The 21992-nt window shown below is 38.6% G+C and overlaps 1 protein-coding gene across 1 annotated transcript in view; it reads right to left on the bottom strand.

Moving 5' to 3' along the window:
- Positions 1-18874, bottom strand: part of LOC121511039 (heterogeneous nuclear ribonucleoprotein L-like) — a 66200-nt gene extending 47326 nt beyond the window's left edge. The window contains exons 1-2 of the mRNA XM_041789532.1: positions 18824-18874; positions 18480-18720 (exon numbers count right to left, since the gene is read on the bottom strand). Coding sequence (XP_041645466.1) covers positions 18480-18701 — 222 coding nt within the window. The 5' untranslated portion in view covers positions 18702-18720; positions 18824-18874. The remainder of the gene's footprint in view (positions 1-18479; positions 18721-18823) is intronic.
- Positions 18875-21992: the final 3118 nt, after the last annotated feature.

Here is a 21992-nt window from a genome sequence, read left to right as displayed (position 1 = left end):
TTTTGATTTCAGCATAAATCTCAAAAAAACATCGTTATTTCCATTTATAAAAGGGAGCAACAAAAAAACTTTAAATTTGTAAACAATGTTCATGTGATTCCATCTATAAAGTTTTGTGAATTATTGCAAAATAATCGGGACAATAATGAAACCTAGATTATTTCTTAGACTATAATCGTGACACGAAAATTTATAATCGTTGCATCCCCACTACAAACTAAAACAAAAAAAAGCACCCCTTGTACAGTGTGTACTCATAAAGACAAACTATTCTAACCAAAACTATCTTCTGAACAAGGTTGTAAACATGTAAGCTTAAAATAAAAACATTTTATATGGAGTCCATATTTGACTCCCCTGCCTTAAGTGGACACTATCGGAACTGCAGCTGTTTGCACTTCTGCATTGGCCTTATTTTTAAACCACAGGGTTTGACGCTTGTTTGTGGCCCGTGGGGAAATAAAGGGTTTGGACATGAACACAAAACTTTATGAGAAGCAGCAGAAGCTTTAAAGGAGGTGCATGATTCATCTCTGCACTGTTACAGATGGTTTTAAGTCTTTATTTACAACTAGAACAAGAACCATGGATTCATTTTAAGCTTCAGAGCAAAACATCAAAACTCAGGACCAACTGTTCACGTCTCTGATCTAGAAGACTTAGATTTCTATGAAAGGATGTTGTGAAGGGACACATCATGTCAGTAGGGTTCTTACCCAGACTGATTTTAACAGATCAGCTAATATTTATTAAAAAGTGTGATTGAAAAATAAAGCTTAGAATCTCTCATCTAATCACCATGAAAACTCTTCTGTGGCTGAGAAACCCACTGTTTGAGCAACGAAAAAGCATTGAATACATCAGACTTTTGAATCAAATCAAACTGACATGCAGCACCACATAAAAACAGCCTCCTGCTGGCCTGCTGCCACGCCATACTCCACTTTAGCTGTGCTAAAACACCCCAAATTTTGTTTTAAGTCCCTTTAGGTCAAAGTTATGAATCCAATGTTGAAATCTGTATTGAAATTAGCAGATTAAAGCCAGTAAACTAACTTACATTAGCCACTGGCTGTTGGTCTGTTAGCTGAAATAATGTTGGATTATGATTATTTAAAACCCAGTCATTAAAATCATGCACAATAAAATATTTGCATCGGTTACATAATGTGACTGAGTTAATCTCCTGAGACTAAACGCCTTTTATTGGTAAATTGTTTAGCATTCTGATAGAATTAATCATTTTCATTCAGTGTGTTCATAATTGTGTTGATTAATTCACATAAATTAAAATGTAATAAATAAATAAATTACCACATTTGTGTAATTCAGCTGCAGGATGATTCTTGTTGCATCGCTCCTTAGGAGGGTTTTTTCTGCTTAGTGTAACAGAGTAAGAAAAGCATGTTGGTTGGATAAGGATGACCTTTCCTTGCTCCTTTTATCAGGTTGAGGTGCCACCAATATGATATCTCAGAGCAAAAACTAAAACTGACCAACCACTAGACCAGCTGCTGTGTCAAAACACACAAAAAAACCCAGGGCTGAGACTTTCCAGTCGGTTGGTCGATGTGTGGATTGAATGAGAGGAAAATGTGCAGAGAAGGGAGAGAGAGGGGAGCCTGCTGCATGGAGAGAGAGGACACAAACACAGCAGTGATGGAGATTTTATATTCTTCTTATTGTATCACAGCAGTTAGACTCCTAATAAAAAACACATCTCCTACTATGTTTGTACTGAAGTGGCACTAAGAGTGTAACTGCCATGCCTCCAGATGTCCGTTTCATTCACTGGTCGGTAAATACTTTGTATTAAGTCTCTTTATCATTTTAGTTGAAAAAAACTTTACATCAGTATCTTTAACAGAGAGCAGAGGAGAGAGAGTGATATTCTTTATTAAAAATCCCAGTCTGTGGTAAATAAATGCTGCATGCTACCTGGTATGCTATTCAATTAAACCATTTTTGCTGGATCAGGTTAATTGTTATTAAGGGTGAGGGAAAAAATCGATACAGCATAGTATTGGATATTTTGCGCAGTATTGGAAATTCTGCCAAGTATCAATTGTTTTTCAAATTAATTGCTAATATGAGCTAGTGCTGAACGGTTTGAGAAAATAATCCAATTGTGATTTTTTTTAAAATTGCGATTGTAATTTAATGTGCGATTATTTTTCAAGTACCTCATGTTCTAGATTTTACAACAAAAACAAGCAATAATTCTTCTATACTATAACTGACACAATATTAGATTACACTAGGGCTGTACTATTTCTTGTTAAAATATCTAAGTGATGATTTTTTTAATTCATTTTGGCAAATTTGATATGAACTGTTGTATTTAAGGGAACTATATTTTTATATAATTCTCTAAATTAAAAAGAAAAACATGAAAAACTAGAATGGCTGCCTGAGGCGGCCACGCCTAAGCAGCGCCACTGAGGAACTCACACTCCCATTGATTACTATGGTGTTCAAAATTTTGAAGTCCAAGAAAAACCGAACAGGTGCGTGGATCATCACCAAAATCTAATTGATTCTTCCCTGTCACAATCCCAATATTCCCTGAAAGTTTGGTGAAGATAGACTTTCCGTTCTTGAGTTATCTTGTACACATACAAACAATCAAATGAACAAACGAACAAAGATACGGAGCCCTTTACATAACCCCCCTGCCGATTTCATCGGCATGGGTAATGAAGAAAATGTGATTTTTTGTACACTATTTTGAAAATATGGCAGTAGAATGAGTGCATGATATGTAATGCATGACATCTCTGCTGCAAAGAAAAAAGTTCCAAACTGGTGTTTTGACACAAATATCAGGTGCAGGGAGTATTGCACCTTCTGTGATTTGAGAATTGCTGCAAACCATATTGTGATTTAATCTCATTTGCAATTAATTGCCCAGCCCTTACATGAACTTAGTCTATGATACTGGATAAATAGCATCAGTTGCTTTTTCATCCACTCGCTGTTGCGCCCTTTGTCCTGAGGTCAACAGAGGTGACGGTCATACAGCAGGAGAAAGTTAGTACAACCAATATGGCAGAGAGAGGACATTAGGAATGCAAGCAGGGCACGAACAACATGGACATCACACGAACTAAAATACCTGGTAATACGATAAAAATGAAGGCAAGGTTAACGCTAAATCAGCTAAACAGTTGAATGGTACTGAAAGCAATATATTGCAATATACGGCATCGCAATTCTCTGTGTATTGCAAAATGTTTAAAATCACAATAATATCGCATTGTGACATAAGTGTTGTGATAATTTCGTATCGTGGCTCAACTAGTGATTCCAACCCCTAAAAATTATCATGTTAAGGCGCGCCGGTAGTCAAGTGGTTAAGGCGCGCACCATGTACACAGGCGGCCTGGGTTCGAATCCTGTCCGTGGCACCATTTCCTGCATGTCTCTCCCCGCTCTCTTCCCTGTTTCCGACTCTATCCACTGTCCTATCTCTAATAAAGGCACGAAAAAGCCCTAAAAGAAATCTTTAAAAAAAGAAATATATATATATATATATATATATATATATATATATACATATATATATATATATATATATATATATATATATATATATATATATATATATATCATGTTAAATAAAGACTAAAACAATTATCTGAAGTTTGTTTGGAGGCCTTGTAATTCCAAATAATTGATGTTTCTGTGATCATAGACATCATATGAATAAAGGCAGGTGCATGCTGGTCTTCTCTGAGACAGCTGTTACTGCAGTACAACATACTGAAGTTCAAAATATTTACCAATACTGCAAAAAGCTTTATGTGTTTCTTTTTTGACTTAACTTAGACTACCTGGGGGGGTAAAATGATTAAATAGATCTTGAAAGTGTGCAGGTGGGCTACGCCAGTCTAGGGGTTAGCACTGTTACCTCACAGTAAGAAGGCTCCCGGTTTGCTTCTGTGCAGTTTGCATGTTCACCCAGTGCCAGGTACTCCCGCTTCATCCACTAAAGATTAGAGATGAGGATCGTCAATTTTTATTGATATTTATACCCTTATCAGTACTGCTTATTGATCTAACTCTATTGATATCACCATTGATACTTTTCTATAGTTTGGTGGAAAAAACAAAATGGAGACAAATATTTAAACTTGAAGTGGTCTTAGCTGAGTAGTGCTTGAATTAAAAAGTTATGATTCAGTCTATCACATATATGTTATATCCCTCAAATAGGCACACATTCTTTATATTCACAACTGTATTTATTAAGGTTTCTCATCAAAAACTAAATTTTCCAATTTTTATGTGACACTTGAACACATAATAACATTAAGTGTACAGTCATCTGATTTACTAAGGTTACCTGAACGCATCATATTTTCCGTCTTTCAGCCTGTCAAACAAAGTTTGCTCGAAGGAATTGCTACAAAGTTTTGGAGCAGTTTCAGCATTTATCTGAGCAGCTGAAGAAGAAAACTGTCCTGAAGCTGCTAAAAAGAGGAATATGAGAGCACAGGCAGATATGATTGCATGTGTCTCGCAGGCAGCATCTATTTTCCTCACGCCAACAGTTAAAGGTACATTCTGGTGATGCACAATATTGATGTGCATGAAGTTTATGTTCCCCTTGAAAGAACCGATGTATGTTTTTACAACAGTTATATCTTAAAATGACGTTACGTCACAGAGCCTGGGAGACTCGATAGCAGTATCGATAAGCTGAAACGTTATTGATTTTCGGGTATTCCAAAAACACAGAACTGGGTCCTTATGGACCTGGGTTTCTCCTCATAGTTAGGCTAATCAGTGACTCTAAATTGGCTGTAGGTGTTAATGTGAGTGTACCTATGTCTGCTCTGTGATTGACCGGCGATCAGTTCCCCCCTACTAAATAGATAACAAGTGTAGAAAATGGATGAGGAGTGTGCAGGGTTTATTTTTCATTTTTTCATACCCCAGTGACCAAATGATTAGTCGATGCATGATTGTGATTTCAGTCATCCAAGTTATCTACCAGCCTACAACACACTAAATATGATCCACATCAGTACCAGCCCATCTGAATCCGGTTATCAGAGATTGGGGCATCCCTAGTCCTCAGACTTATAGTGAAACAAGTGTGTCTTTTAGAGGTTTGCATGTGTGACTCTCTCTGTTTGTGTAACAGAGTGTGTGTTGCTGTGGATGTTGCAATCTAGTCCTCTCTGTAATGTGGAGACCCAGAAAAAAGGAAATAACACTGCAGTTGTCAGCGATAACCACATGGTTGTTACATCCTTCAGCTTCAAATCTTCTTGCCCTTCAGTTTGTTCAGTTAGGTAATAAAATCTGCAGATTACACATACATGTGCAGTATAAATTCACACTGTCAAAACATGCATGAACATCATTACACTGTGTTCAAAATTACTCTGCATATACTGTTTTTGTTCATTTTTTTCTAGTCTAGTATATCATTGGCAGTCAATAGGATTTTTAATTCCACAACCACATGTTGTGATAGGTTCTATTCAACAAAATTACCAACAATGACAATGGCATTTTTGTGCAAAACAACTAAAAATGCATTTTTTTGCAGCATAGGATGGTGCATTGTTTTGCATGAAAAAGATTTTGCTCTAGAAGGCACGGTTATTTTTTTTTAACCATGGCAGGAGATGGGGGGTCATGAATTCTGCACATTTTGTTGAGGTAATTTTGACACCTTTATGCACCTTTAAGGGGCCTACCAACTCATTTCCTGTTATGCAGCCCACAGCATGACTCCACCACCTACTTGCTGATGTTACAGCTTTGTTAGGACATGGTGGCCATCCACCAACTGTTTAAATTTATTCTAAATATATTTCTGATCCCGCTGCAATCCTTTCTCCTTGTGGGCATTGGTTAATAATGGCTGAAATACAGCTTTACCCACCAGCGAGCCTCTGGAAGATCCTGCATCCACACAGTCCAGAACAAGCCTGGCAGAGGAAGAGAACAAAGACTCTGGAAAGAAAACTAGTGAGAGATGTGCAATTGTGATCTCAAAGAAGAGCCCTGCACAAGAACGGACTGCTAGGTTGCAGACCAAGGAAAACACCTTCAAGCCAGACTGAAGTATGCCAGACAACTTGGAGAAAGTCTCTGATACTGGAAGCATGTCCTTTAATCAAATGAGACCAAACTACAGCTCTTTGGCCTGCTTATGTTTGGAGAAAGAAGGGAGAGGCGTATCATCCAAAGAACACACACAGTGAAACATGGTGGTGGGAGGATTATGCTGTGGAGATGCTTCAGTGTGTTTGGAACTGAAAATCTGGTAAAAGTGGAAGGAAACCTGAAGAAAGAAGGATATGTGGAGATTTTGAGAGAAAACCTCAAGCAGTCAGCAGCTAAACTGGGCCTGGGTCATCGCTTTCTCTTCAAACATGACAACGACCCAAAACATCTGTGGCTCCTGGTGAAGAACTACCTTCAGAGGACTAAAGTAAACCTTACTGACTGGCCTGACCAAAGTCTTGACTTGAATCAGATTGGAAATCTGTGGGGTGAACCGAAGACTAAGGTCCATGCCAGAAGATCATCAAAGCTGGAGGAGCTGGAGAGATTTGCCAAAGAAGAATGGGCTGGATTTCTCAGGACGAGTCTGAGATTAAAATTACAACAAACGACTGCAGGCTGTTATCCAGCAAGGAGACACTATTGACTATTGGCATCATGGGGGCTAATAATTTAGACCCTGGTAGTTTAAATTAATGTAAGCATCTAAAACAAAACTTGGACGTTTGTGAAAGCTGTGTTAAAAATTCCTTGCTGTGTCGAACAGCATTTGGGAAATACTCATCTATTACTACTGAGTCAAATAAGAGATGTTTTACTGCACAGAAGAATTTCCCCCTTGGACAGACTCTGATTTGTTGTCATAGTCAAACACAAGAGAAGATGCCGGCAGAGTCTGAGTCTTAAAAATGTGATAGAGGAAAAGCACTGGTATTGGTTTTAGCATTGGCTGGATTATTTCAAAAACTGGCGTCAGTCTCAGCCCTAATTTTCTCAGTCGGTGCATATCCAGGTAGAACTCACAGCTAAGGAGGTCACCTTTTAGGATGGATCTCTGCTGGCAGATAACGACTGTCACCACTTGATTTTGACTGCCTGATTACGTGCTGCGTCTCCCACGGCTGATACACACCTACTCTGCCAACTATCTTGAGAACAGAAGGGGCTTACCTTTTTCTTCTGCAGCACACATCTCTCAGCCAAAAAAGGCAGGAAAAATGATCAACAGAGAGCCAGATTTACCTTGTTTTAGCAGAGCACATCAGCAGACACTTATACTACTAGTCTGTGCTTTTCAAGGTAAAAGCGCTATACAGCATTTCCGTGAAGAAACTCAACTCATTTGTTTCAATCTGAATTTTTTTCCGCCTCATTTATGTAATGAATCAAGCCACTTGAAGGGGGGTTTACTGAGGTAGATCTGATGAAGAAAGACAGAGCTGTGACAGCAGGGAGACGCAGCCAACATGCAGCAAACATCCAGTTTGTGTGTCTGGGTGTGAATCAAATTGACAAGATAGACTGGATGAATATTTTTTGTCCACTTGAGAGATGTTGAAGCACAGAAGGAGAGAAAATGTCATTAAAAGCAGTGATTCTGAAGAACTACGTGAAGTTTTAGGGCTGGGCAATTAATCACAAATTAGATTAAATCACAATTTAGCATGCTGCAATTTTCAGATCACAGACAGTGCAATATTTCTTTAACCTGAGATGTGTCAAAATACCATTTTTATACAATATTTTATAGATTTTATGCTCTAAAGGCTATGCAAATGTACACTTTTCTTGTTCATGTATTTGTTTTTCTTCATCAAAATTAAAATAATATAAAAAAGATCATCTCCTTCAATATAGCGATTGATGTAAAATTTGCTATTCCAGCCTGTAGCGCCGCATTATGCAATAATGTAATACATTTTCCATCCATCACCACCCAAAGTGAGTTTTATGCCACAGCTGCCCTAAATTAACAGCACTGGTAATTACCAAAATCATTTTTTATGTTTCTGCAATGGTTAATACACCAATATGTAGAAGCTCTTTAACCCAAATGATATTTTCAATGCTAAAATATAATCATTATTGTTATCCATGAATTTCAAATTTACTGATTTACAAGAAAACTGAAAAAATAGTAAAGCACATAAATATTTCTTGATTAATATGTCAAATTATAGTTATTTACTTGCATTCCTGAACAGAAAAATGAGTTTTAGTGGTTGAATGTTATTCTTGATTCATTTCTGACTGCTCAGAGAAGCCCAGTGAGCCGGCTCAAATTTGGGTATAAAAAGGTGAATTCAGTTTGAAATTCTATGGAGACAGAGCCTTCAGTGCTGCAGTTCCCACCCTCTGGAACACTCTTCCTGCAGACATTCGTAGCGCTCCATCTCTGGACATTTTCAAAAAACGTCTCAAGCACCACCTGTTCACCACAGCCTACAGTCTTCACTAAACCACCCCTTACACTCATCCTACCCCTCACATAGTTTGTCCATGTATATGTGTTCCTGTAAAGCATCCTTGGGTTTCTTCAAAGGCGCTATATAAATTCAAGATATTATTATTATTATTATTATTATTCCTCATTCCTGTTCAAAATGGTAAAACGTGGGGAGATCACTGAAAATGAAAGAGTCCGCATTAAAGCACTTCATGATGCTGGATGGTCTCTGAGACAAACAGGGAAAGACATAAAGTGTTCTCACAGTGTGGTCAAGTCTGCTTTGGAGTCAATTGCCCAGACTGGTACTTAGAAAATGCGCCAAGGAAGAGGCAGGAAACCAAAGTTAACTGAAGAAGATGTCAGACACCTCAAGATTTGAAGTACTCAAGACAGAAGGAAGAGCACTGCTGATCTTCAGGCAGAGATGAATGCTTCTAGATCAGAGTCTGAGAAAGTCTCCAGAGTGACCATAAGCAGACGACTGAGGGAACAAGGCTTAAAGGGAAGAACAGCTGCTAAGAAGCCATTATTGAGGCCTGCAAACATCCAGAAATGCCTCAGATTTACCAGGGAGCACAAACACTGGACTGTTGATGACTGGAAGAAGGTACTCTGGACAGACGAGTCCAAGTTTGAACCCTTGGGTCAGCATGGTCGTGTTTATGTCCACAGAAAAGCTGGAGAACGTTTTGATGCCAGATGCATTGCACCCACAGTGAAACACGGTGGAGATTCCATTATGGTATGGGGCTCCATTTGTGGATACGGCGGGGGCAAATGAGTGAAAATCCACGCTATCATGAACAAGAACGTCTACCACAACATCTGGTGCATCATGGAATCCCTTCCGGACTGAATCTAATTGGTCGTGGGTTCAAATACCAACAAGACAATGACCCTAAGCATACTTCAAAGCTGTGCAGAGACTATTTGACCAAGAAAAAGGAATCCGGAGTACTGGAACCGATGGACTGGCCAAGTCAAAGTCCGGATTTGAATCCTATTGATCAAATTTGGGATTTAGTAGATTCAAAGATTGATGGCACAAAAGTTTCATCTAAAGCAAGTCTGTGAGAACAGCTAGAAACTATTTGGACCTCAATAACAAAAGAGACTGTGGAAAAGTCCATAAAAACGATGGCAGCAAGAATGCAAGCTGTTATCAAGGCCAAAGGAGGCCACACAAAATATGAAGTTTTTTGGTTATTATGTGTGAAAAAGGACTATTTAGTCGTTTGAGTTTGTTAATCACTGTATATTTTTGTAAATATTTTATTCCTAGTTTAACTTACCTAATACCGTGCTTTTTATAATATAGAAGCAGTTCTTGCTTATATTGTTGAACAACAAATAAGATGAAAAACCTACAAATAATGGCATATTAAATTGTAATCGCATTACTGGGGGAAAAAAATCACAATCTGGTTATTTTCGCTAATTGTCAGCCCTAACTGAGACCTAAGAGTGTTAGTAAAATCAGCTGAATGTCATTACGGTAGGTAGTGACAAAAAGGTGAAATGGTCATTACAGGGAAAAGGATAAATGCAACAGAATCCAACGATGAATTTGTTGACAGCTTTACACCTGTCTCCTAGGGCTGGGCAATAAATTCATTAAATCTATAAATTGGGTTTTGGGAAAACTGAGATTTCAACAATTGAAAATCTAGATTTTCTCTCAAAACTAACCGCAATTATTCTGAAGTAAAAGCTTAAATTCTTATAGTTCTGGAAACCCTGTAGAAAAATTATACTTTTTTCCTTTCGTAACCAGTGTTCTCAAACTCAAGGAAAAAATCCCCTCAAACAAAGAAAAACGTCCTGTTCAGTTTTAATGATCATATTCACTCTAAATCCTTTTCGTAGAAATTGAAATTCAACATACTTTTAGTCTTCTTGCCAACATTTTTATCCAACACTGTGGCAGAGATGACAAGTAATCAAACACAACTACAGAAATAATCAACACTATTCTGGTGGTCTGGTTTACTTGCACAGATCATGGAGATACATCAGCGTTACATTCAGTCTGTTTCCTAAGCAGATAACTTTCAGAGCCTGAGTGTTCATGTAAACAACCCTGCACAGTTCACTTTTAAAGACAAGTTTAAAGCTCACACTTTAACGTATAAAGAAAAATTCAGTTCTATTAGGTTACATGTTGTTGATTAAAAATAAAAGAAACATGACTGTATTTTTTTTTCATCTGAAAACAAAAAGAATCATTTAAAATCGTAAATCAAGTTTGGTGGGAAATAAATCAGAGATTAAATTTTTTTCACATATCGCCCAGCTCTGTGGTCTCCTTGAAATACAGTCTTAAACAGAGGGGTGCAGTCAGGATATAGTAGGCAAAACCCAGAATTCAGCATCACATGGGTGACTTCAGCGACGAGCCTACAGGACTGTTCAGTGAGTTTTTAGATCATTGCTGACAATAAAATCTGTGTCTAATAAAAGTTTATGAATCGAGCACATTTTGTTCCTATAGATAATCGTCATAGATTAAAAATATGAGCATCATAGTTGGTCCGTAAATATAACTTAAAGCAAAAAGATACTGTCATGCCAAACTAAACTACGACACAGTCGACTAAATTTACGTCATCACCCACAGATACGAGTGAGCGGCACGCTCACCCTGAATTTCCATATACAGCGTGCGCGCCGTGGAACGCCAGCGAATCGAACTGCGGAGCACTTCGCTCCCTCTCTAGTCTATCAGAGCATTTCCATAGCCGGCGCTCCAGACTGGCAGCGGCGCATGCCTGCACTCCACTCTGCTTCGTTTCCGATACGCTGCAGGTCTATTTCAGCGCCGGCCACCGCCAAAGCTTGTAAATTCACTGTTGTTCAGAAAGCACCAACCATGGAAGTCACAAACGTAGAACATCAGGTTCTTTCAAAATAAAACACAATGCACAGACTCCCGATTGTAAATCATCTCTATATCAACATTATGTCTCATCCTGCACCGAGAGGTCAGTGGGTCACAGAGCTACAATGGCGCCATTGACGAGGAAAAGTTAACTTTTGGGGACATTTAGCCAAAGAATTTTGCATAAAACCACAGATCCTTTCAGCAAATACTAACCTTTTAACTTCCTAATGCACTCACCCAATGGTGGAAGCAACAATATCATGGACTTATACTGGAAAGGATGATAAATTAACCCTTTAATGTAAAATAGTCCGTTGTTGACATGCTATTCCTGCGTGAACTCGCAGTTCTTCTCTGATCTCTTCCTGTTGATCAGGGCTGTGCGCCGCGGCGCAGCGCTCTAGACTCGCTTCCAGTGAGCAAGGTCGCTCGCCTCTCAGTCGGAGCAAACCCACGGCGCTTTAGTATGCAGCACGCATGCTGTATATAGAAATTCGGGGTCAGCTGCCGCGCTCGGGGGGATGATGTACAGTGGTCCCGACAAACGCTGTAGTCCTAGCTAGCTAACCTTCAGCAACCGCCTTTATTAAGACGTGAGGCACTTTCACATGAACTCTATATTGTAGAAAACCATTAAAATCCCTTGAGCTTGTGTTCACCACAGACTTTATTTCAGGTATTTCAGATGAGGGAACCGGAAGTGCTAAAATGCTAACTCACTTCAGCGTTTTTAAGACTAATTCCTGCACCACTCTATTTCCCTCAGGATAAATGAATTATGAAGGTATCTATCTAGTTTGCATATTTTCATTCATAATGCTCTGTCTGTGAGAGATATTGTAAGTGCAGTGTCTTGCTAAAGCAGGGTTCTCAACGTTGGGGTCTGGACCCCACATGGGGTTGCGAGACACTGAGAGGGGGTCCAGATGCCTTAAAAAAAGAATAACGTTTATGATTCACACTTTTTCCACTTTACACCTATTTTGCCAAATTTTAACCCATTTTTATCACTTTTCCCACCAATGTTGCCAATGTTGACATATTTTTGCAACTTAAAACCCATTTTTTGTCAATTTTTAACACTTTCCACCACTTTTTTTGCCTGTTTTTGCCACTTCTTAACCAAAGCTTGCATCTCTGCCTATTGTTGGCTCTGTTGACACATTATTGCCACTCTTAACCTCTTTCACCACTTTTTAAGCCACATTTCACAACTTGAAAAACCCACGTTTGCCAGTTTTATGACTATTTCTGTCTGAGTTAACCCTTTTTGTCAGTTTATATCAATTTTCATCCCATTTCACCAAATTTCCACCTATTTTTGCCACTTTAACACCATTTCAGCCACTTTTGAATCCCCTTGTACCACTGAATTTGCCCATTTTGCCACTTTAACACATTTTTGCCATCTGTTGGTTATTTTTTGTCACTTTAATCTAATTTTTGGCATTTCTAACCCATTTCTGCTACTTTTAAAATCTAATTTCACCACCTTTCCCACCATTTTTTGCCATTATTAACCCATTTTAGCTATTCTTAATGTATTTTAATTCTGTTTTTAAGTAAAAGATTTACTTTTCTGAGGAGGGCTACTTACTACACAAATGAATTAAAATGTGTTTCTTTGATAAGAGTGGTTATTATTCAGGTTAAATATACAAACTTTACAATGGACCAGGATTTTGCTGGTCCCCAGTTTCTCTGGGCTCCAGAAAGCTCACCCATTTTTCCCCCCTAATGGGCAGCCTTGTCTCCACATGACTATCCTTGAATGTACATGGCTGTGTTCAGCCACCTTCAGGTCCAGTGGGGGTCCTCGGTCACTGGCACCTTTATTTTGGGGGTCGCAGGCTGAAAGGGTTGAGAACCCCTGTGCTAAAGGACGTTTTGAGCAGCTGAAGGTCTGAGTAAGGTCCTGTTATCAGGCAGTCTATAAACAATTTGCCTTTATCAAAAATGTAATGTGGAACAGAAAGTTACAGTTCAGGTTTCATTTTGAGATTTTTAAATGTGTTTATCCATCATGTACCAACTAAAAAATACTTTAAGTTCTTTAAACTCTCCATTTGGAGATGCTGAGCTAAACTGTACTGATGTTTATTAAATAACTGTATTTCTGGGTAAGTTTTAGGGTCAGTCTGTGTCAGACTTATCGTTCCTGTAGAATATATATTAGTGAGCACTTTGGTACTGAAATTACTGTAAATTCCTACCTCTGAATAGAATCCCTTTACTTACAGCCCCTCCCCATTCCCTGGTCTAATCTATCTACCCTATTCAAACCCCGACCTCTGATCAGAGATTAAAAATGACCCAGATAAAGTTCCCTCAAAGAGAGCCTGTGGTTTGACCTGCTGTGCTTTTGTCATTGGGCTGGTCCTGTAACACTTCTGTGTTCTAAAGTCAAAATAAATAAATGTGAGTCACAAGAATTGTTAGCAGCTCCAGCTGAGGATGCTTTTTTATCAAAGAGTAAACTTCCAAAAAAACAGAGACAGCACGCCAAGTTTTGTGATTATCCAACCTTACAATTACACTGCCTCCTCCTCACTGAACATCTGGGAGAAGAGCAGAGCCAATGAGCTCTGCAGTTATTTTATCTGACAACTTCTGGCATTCTTGTGCAACCAGCCTGAGAAAGACTCATGTGTGCAGAATGCATTTAGAGGGGTGAGTATCAGGGATGCACCAGTCCAAACCCTGTTTCAGATACCAGTCCAGTGGACTTGAGCTTGTAGTGCTTTTCCAGTTGTCTGAGTAGTCAAAGCCATTTTACACTGCAGGCCTACCTATTCATACCAATTCACTCCACATTCACTAATCATCCCAGTCAAATGCAAGCAAGCACATTTAAACTCCACAGATGCAGCATTTGGAGAAAACTGGGGTAAGGCTCCCATGGAAGGACAAACTGACATGTGACTGTCAGCCAGGGACTGAGCCAACAACCTTCTGGTTGCCCTTAAATACAGTAGCTAGTAGAGATGGGATTTTACAGCCACTCCAGTACTCCCATGACCCCTTAAATGAGCATATCATGGCAGAATGTGTTGTTCCCACCTCACACTTTCAAACAAAAGGCGACAGAGCATTTGCTAGTAGGGCACCTCAGCTATGGAACGACCTGCCTGAGGATCTCAGACTAGCTAAATCAGTGTCTTCTTTTAAATCACTTTTAAAAAAAACACATCTTTATCAGAAAGCTTTCTTGTGAACTGTGTTTTACTTATGGTCCCTTGTTTATGTCATTGTTTTTCCATTGGTCAAGGTTTTTAATATTACATGCAATTTTTCTTTTCTTTTTATTCTTCTATCTAGTGGCGGTCTTCTATCTGGTGTATTCTTTTATTTTTAATCAATGATTATTTTTCTATTTATTGTGTTTTTCACTGATGAACTTTGATGTTTTTGTAAAGCACTTTGTAACTTGGTTTTGATAAGTGCTATATAAATAAACATAATTATTATTAGAATGAACAAGAAAGTCCAAAATGTATTCTGTCATTGTTGTCATCTCTTCCACAGACCAAAACGCCACCACCCACAGCCATGTAGGTGTGCAGCTGTGCTTGTGTCAATGCGCCCTCGGGTAGAAAAGGGCGGGATAAGAAGGACCTCATTTGCATTTAAAGAAACACACAACAAAAACTTCATTTTAGTACTATTTTAGCATTGTTTTAGCGATGACTTGAGTGTACTAGCATATTGTTCAGTAACATCTATCTGTGAGCATGTTGTATGTTTGTACTGTAACTCCATGTCTTATGTGTTTTTTGTGCTTCTCGCTGCAACCCAATTTGCCCTCTGGGACACTAATGACACTAATTGTTATCCATGAATTTTCAAATATATTGATTTAAAAAAAATGAAAAAATTGTAAATCACATTAATATTTCTTGATTAATATGTCAAATTATAGTTATTTACTTGCATTCCTGAACAGAAAAATGAGTTTTAGTGGTTGAATGTTATTCTTGATTCATTTCTGACTTCTCAGAGAAGCCCCGTGAGCCGGCTCAAATTTGGGTATAAAAAAGTGAATTCAGTTTGAAATTCCTCATTCCTGTTCAAAATGGTAAAACGTGGAGAGATCACTGAAAATGAAAGAGTCCGCATTAAAGCACTTCATGATGCTGGATGGTCTCTGAGACAAACAGGGAAAGACATAAAGTGTTCTCACAGTGTGGTCAAGTCTGCTTTGGAGTCAATTGCCCAGACTGGTACTTAGAAAATGCGCCAAGGAAGAGGCAGGAAACCAAAGTTAACTGAAGCAGATGTCAGACACCTCAAGATTTGAAGTACTAGAGACAGAAGGAAGAGCACTGCTGATCTTTAGGCAGAGATGAATGCTTCTAGATCAGAGTCTGAGAAAGTCTCCAGAATGACCACAAGCAGACGACTGAGGGAACAAGGCTTAAAGAGAAGAACAGCTGCTAAGAAGCCATTATTGAGGCCTGCAAACATCCACAAGCACATCAGATTTACCAGGGAGCACAAACACTGGACTGTTGATGACTTAGATTTAACATAAACAGGCCAATAAACTTTATGTGCTGCATATTAAATACATACACTCATTCTAAAGTATTTGAAACAAACTGGATTTCTCAATAATGAATACATAAATCTGTCATTATCTATTAAAAAAACATTGGGTTTATTGGTATTTTTACATAAATTTCATTCTTTGTTGTTTCATTTACATTTAGCGACAAATATGCAGCACATAAAGTCTATTGACCCGTTTATGTTAAACCTAAGTAATTCAAATGGATGGAAATTTTATTTGCAATTGAAATACATAAATCTTAAGATTAAGGCTAAATATTTTGTGAGTGTGGAATCCCTTCTGGACTGAAGCTGATTGGTCGTGGGTTCATAGCTGTTATCAAGGCCAAAGGAGGCCATACAAAACATGAAGTTTTTTGGTTATTATGTGTGAAAAAGGACTATTTAGTTGTTTCAGTTTGTTATTTGCCAAATAAACAACAATAACATTTTTAGTTTCAAACAAGTTTTTGAAAGATTTCTAAAATATTATGTTTTCTCGTTTTTATGACAGGTGGTCTATTTGTTAAGCACTGTAGACATACATTCTTATTAGGGCAGGGCAATTAATCACAAATTAGATTAAATCACAATATGGCCTGCTGCAATTTTCAAATCACAGAAGCTGCAATATTTTTCTTTAACTTGAAATGTGTCAAAATACCAGTTTAATGCAGCAGCAGATTTTATGCACATAAACATTCAAGTGTCATTTTCTTTATAATAGTTTACAGAAATCCTCCTTTGTGTTTTATATTTTTCTTAATCAAAATGAGTGACATAGAAAAGATAATGCCTTTAACCCCCAGCTGTGATCAGCTGGTAGCCAGCCTCACCTCCTCCACCCCAGCCGCCTCCTTTATAGCTTAAATCTTGTTGCACCTACATATCTAGATTCATGCTTCTATGGATTAATTGCTTCAGAAATATCTTCACTGTTTTCAATACACATGGTCTTATTTATGGAGTTATTTATTGCTTGAATTTGTCGAAAAATACACAAGATTAACCCAAGAATAATCGCATATTAAATCGCAATATTTGGGGGAAAAGAATTGCAATAAGATAATTTTTGCAAATCGTTCAGCCCTAATTCTTATGGAGTGAAAATAATTAAACAAGCTGTAGTTAAGACGTAAAACTTCAGAGTTAACACACTTCAAAAATTCAGTTAGATCAAAGGTGTCAAACTCAAGGCCTGGGGGCCAAATCCGGCCCATGGTACAGTTATTCCTGGACCGCCATCTTATTTTTTTATTACATCTGGCCCACTGGTTTGAGGTCTGCAGATTTCCTCCGGTTTAAAAATGTAAACTGAACCCTAATGATTTAAAATGTCCTTGTTCTGTCACAAAAATAAGAAAGAGAAAAAAAAGAAGAATAAGTAAACGAGTCAGGAATATGGGAGAATAAATTTCTGTTTTCATTTAATATTTTTGATTTTGCATCTCACAGTTATCATGCAACGTTATGGTTTTGGGGTTTTATTTCATATTTTCACCTTTTAAATTCACACTTTTGACTTTTTATTTTGTTTTTAACCTTTTCAGATCCTCAATTTTGAATTTTTAAATAATATTTTGATCTTTAAACTCATGATTTTTATTTATTTCTCTCACCTTTGACCTTTATAGCTCCTTACTTTGACTTTTATCTCATAATTTGGCCTTTTTTATCCTCAATTTTAAATTTGATGTAGTATTTTGACCTGTAAAACTCACAATTTTTTTTTAGACCTTAAAAACTCATGATTTCAGATTTTTATTTCACATTTTGACCATTAAAAACCATGATTTAAACTTTCTTTCTTGTATATTTGCCTTTTAAAAACATGACTTTGACTTTAAATGCCTTTTGAGCTAATAAGATTGAATTTTTATCTCCGATTTTGAGCCTTTAAACTTACCACTTTACCGTGTTAAATCTCTAAGTCAATTGTCATTAGTGCTAAGGTATGAGGATATGAAAGAAAAAACTAGGTAGGTCTGTTGGTTCTGTTTCCTCAAACATAACGCTGCTACGTTGGATCATCCGTCCAATTTCTAAGGACAACATCCCAGCTGTGCATGTTGAAAAAACAATTTCTTCTTTTTTAATTTCATTTCCTGATTTCATGATTGAAAAACAAAACAATTTAATAAATTGTTTACTACTGCTTTGAGCAAGAACAACTTTAACCCCATAAACTGAGTCCAGACCTCTCTTGGTATTGCTGAAATATTGTGACACATGCAGAAAGCCTCTATAACAATAAAACAGAAGGAAAAAAACACAAGTATATTGCATCATTATGTTGCAACATTTCCTTTAAGGCATTAAAAATCAAGAGTATAAATTATTAAACGTCTGGAGGCCATCTTAGTTATAATCTAAAATGTAGTTTTGTCTGGAGACACTCTGGTCTCGTCTCTGGTCTCCAGTCTGTGCTGACTACTGCTGACATTAAGGAACCTGTAGCTGTGACAGAGAGGGGATGCTTGCTCACTGACACAATGACACGGTCGCGCGCACACGCACGCGGCCGTCAGTGATGCTCTGCTGCAGGGTAACGTTAGATAATATTTTTGCGCTCCTTACCCTCCGTCCTGCTCCGTACTGGTTGGCACTCCACCGGGCCCGGTTGTCTACAGCTGACTCTCCGTTACCGGTCAGCGAGCCCGTGTCCGAGTCCTCCCCCTCCTCCAGCTCCTCCTCCCCCTCCTCTCTCTCCTCCGTCTCCCTTTCCTCTGTTTTCAGCCGCTTTGCCGCCCTTCCGTAGTCCCCTTCCTCCCGCTGCCTGGCTCCTTCTACCGTCGACATGCTCGCGGCTGCGGTGAACCTGTTGGAGAACGCGAGAGTGGTTGTCTGGCGCCGGTCAAACGGACCCGTCCATGTCCGGAAGTTATCCTGGAGAGCCCCCCCGTTAAACCGCAGCCCTGTACCTGTGTCTTCTTCTTCGCCTGTCCTTGTCACACTCCGTCTCTGTCTCTTTATCGCTCTTCAATACCAGTGATTTTTTTGTGGAAGTGTGCTTGGCCTGGACACATCCCGCCCGTACTCTTCTCTCATTGGTCAATATGTTCCTGCAGCTTGGAGAGGCGGCGTATGATTGGTTGTTGTCGGTGCGTCAACAAGCAGCTCTCCACACGCTGCAGAGGAGTGCGCAGAGAGGGGGAATAGAGGGGATTGGTGGGCTAGCTAAAACAGAGGGAGTCAGGTTTAAAACTGCAGACCTAAGGAAAAGAGGAGCCTGTCTGCTAGCGTTGTGATGTGCTGCATCACTGAATGCCTACATCAATAGTATGGGTTTCTGTCTCATGTTATTTTTGTCTTAAAACTGTAGAAAACCAAGAAAGTTCCTGGCTGAAGCTCTGTCTTCATGAGTTGGCTTACACCAGAGGTTTACCATACCAGGGACCCCCACATACAGGTGCATCTCAATCAGCTAGAATATTAGCAAAAAGTTGATTTATTTCAGTAATTCAGTTCAACAAGTGAAAGTGATATTTTATATAGATTTTTTACACACAGACTGATGTATTTCAAGTGTTTTTTTTTTCTTTTAATGTTGATGATTATTGCTTACAGCTGATTAAAACCCAAAATTCAGAGTCTCAGAAAATTAGAATAGTGTGAAAAAGTTCAATGTTGGAGACACAGGGTGTCACACTCTAATCAGCTGATAAACTCCAAACACCTGCAAATGTTTCCTGAGCCTTTAAACGGTCTCTCAGTCTGGATCACACAATCATGGGGAAGACTGCAGACTGGATGGGAAGGAAGGTAAGACACAGAAGGTCATTGCTAAAGAAGCTGGCTGTTCACAGAGTGCTGGATCCAAGCACATTCATGGAAAGTTGAATGGGAGGAAAAAATGTAAGTAAAAGAGGTGCACAAGCAGCAGGGATAACCGCAGCCTTGAGAGGATCGTGAAACGAAGCCCTTTCAAGAATTTGGAGGCGCTTCACAAGGAGTGGACTGCAGCTGGAGTCAGTGCTTTTAGAGCCACTACACACAGACGGGTCCAGGACATGGACTACAACTGTCCCATTCCTTGCTTTAAGACAGTCTTAAACCAGAGACAATATCAGAGGCGCCTTACCTGGGCTGCTGCTCAGTGGTCCAAAATCCTCTTTTTAGAGGAAAGTACATTTTGCATTTTATTTGGAAATCGAGGTCCAAGAGTCTGGAGGAAGAGTGGAGAGGAGCAGATGTCCAGTATAAAGTTTCCACAGTCAGTGATGGTTTGGGGAGCCATGTTATCTGCTGGTGTTGGTCCACTGTGCTTAACAGGTCAAAGGTCAGCGCAGCCGTCTACCAGGAGGTTTTAGAGCACTCCCTGCCTCCCTCTGCCGACCAGCTTTATGGAGATGCATCGCTGCAGTAATTCATGCAAAAGGAGTCCAGACCAAGTATTGGTTGCTGTACATGTTCATCCTTTTCAGTAGTCCAACATTCCTGTGTTAAAAATATATTTTTTATGTTTTTTTGGGGAATATTCTAATTTTCTGAGATCTATTGAATGTAAAACTTTTTACATTGTAGTGAAGTACGATTCCCCTCTTAAAGTACACTTACAGAAAAATTGAAATGACTTAAATACTTTACTAAGTTTCGATGACCCCCCTACAGTTTGAAAATAAAATGTATAGAATAGTTTATTTGCTAATCCCTGTCCTGCCCTGTGTGTGCACATGTTTCCTTGTTGTTCTGTAGTTAAGTTCTCCTACTTTCCTGTTTAATTTTGTTATCCCTGTGTTTAATATCAAGTTTAACTTCCTGGTGTTTTCCCTCCACTGTGATTGCTCCATTCGTCTCACCTGTGCTCCATTATTACTTGAGTCTCACCTGAGTCCAGTTATCCCTGTGTGTATTCATCTCCGTGCTCCTGCCCTAGTCTTTACCTCGATCCTCCTTGAGTTTGGTTTCTGCATTTGGTCTCAGTTTTTAATTTCATGACAGAAACATGGAAAACTTCACAAGATACTAATTAAAAAGAAAAGAAAACACAGGGACTGAAGGAAGTCAAAAGAGCAAGTTTAACACTGAGAAAAAACAAAGGAAATATTATAAAGAAACACTCGAGGATCAAATGACAACAAACCAAAACACTAGACTAAAAGGAAGATAACGTAGAAACCAACAGGAAACACGAGAGGGGGGACACTGGAGATGACGACGAAACAGGAAATGAATTAAACTCTGAAACACCCACAATCAAAAAATCAGGTTCATGACAGGCTGTCTTTGGTGTGTCTTGTTTTGGTGTTGAATAATCTTTCTAACTGGTTTAACTGGGATCAGGAAAGTGGTGGCACCTGGAGGTTGGGTGTTCCCAGTGTCATTGGGGCAGGGATAGCAGGCACATGAACTCACTTGTTTCACCAGAAACGAAGACAAATGCTTTAATTAAGAAAATATGAAACTTTACCAACATGATGATGGTTTGTTAGTTACAAGTGAGATGCAGAAACTGAAGCTGATACGTATCAGATCAACAGCAGGCAGTTAGTATCATATTTCCTCTGCAGTCATGCAGCAGCACTTACACTGTAATGAGCATAATTCTGCAGCATAATGTGCTGTGATGAGCTAAATGAGAAGTGAATGCAGGAGTTACAGTCATATCAACTCTTCTGGCCGTTTTTGCATCAGCGTGTTAGATGTTTTCGTGATGTTTTATTGCAAAAAAAAAAAAAAAAAAAAAACCTTTATGCAACTTTTTTTGATTCCTTAAAGAATTTTGTGACAAAGATTTAAAATTTTAACCTCTGTTTGTCATTTTTAGTTTTAAAAAGTACACACAGATGGAAAATCCTTGCAAAGTAATGAATTAAAGAGGCTATTGTATATTAATTTCTATGCATCCATACACCATCTATGCAGATTTCAGTATCCCAAATGACCCACCTCAGTTTAAAAGTTCATATTCCTGCATGTGCTCAAGCTTTTCAACAACTTTCAGAGCAAAGTCTAAGTTTTAATCTACCAGCAGTCGTCATATTTTATCAGTAATGGGACTGTTACTGCAATACATTTCTAAAACAGAAAAGTCATGATGTTCTTTGCGTGTATGGCTGGGAAGAAATTTATGGATGCATCAACACTGGC

The sequence above is a fragment of the Cheilinus undulatus genome, linkage group 6 (genome assembly GCF_018320785.1).
Source record: "Cheilinus undulatus linkage group 6, ASM1832078v1, whole genome shotgun sequence".
NCBI classification, from domain to species: Eukaryota; Metazoa; Chordata; class Actinopteri; order Labriformes; family Labridae; genus Cheilinus; species Cheilinus undulatus.
The sequence above is the reverse complement of the archived record's forward strand: the minus strand, read 5'-3'. Positions and strand labels throughout refer to the sequence as shown.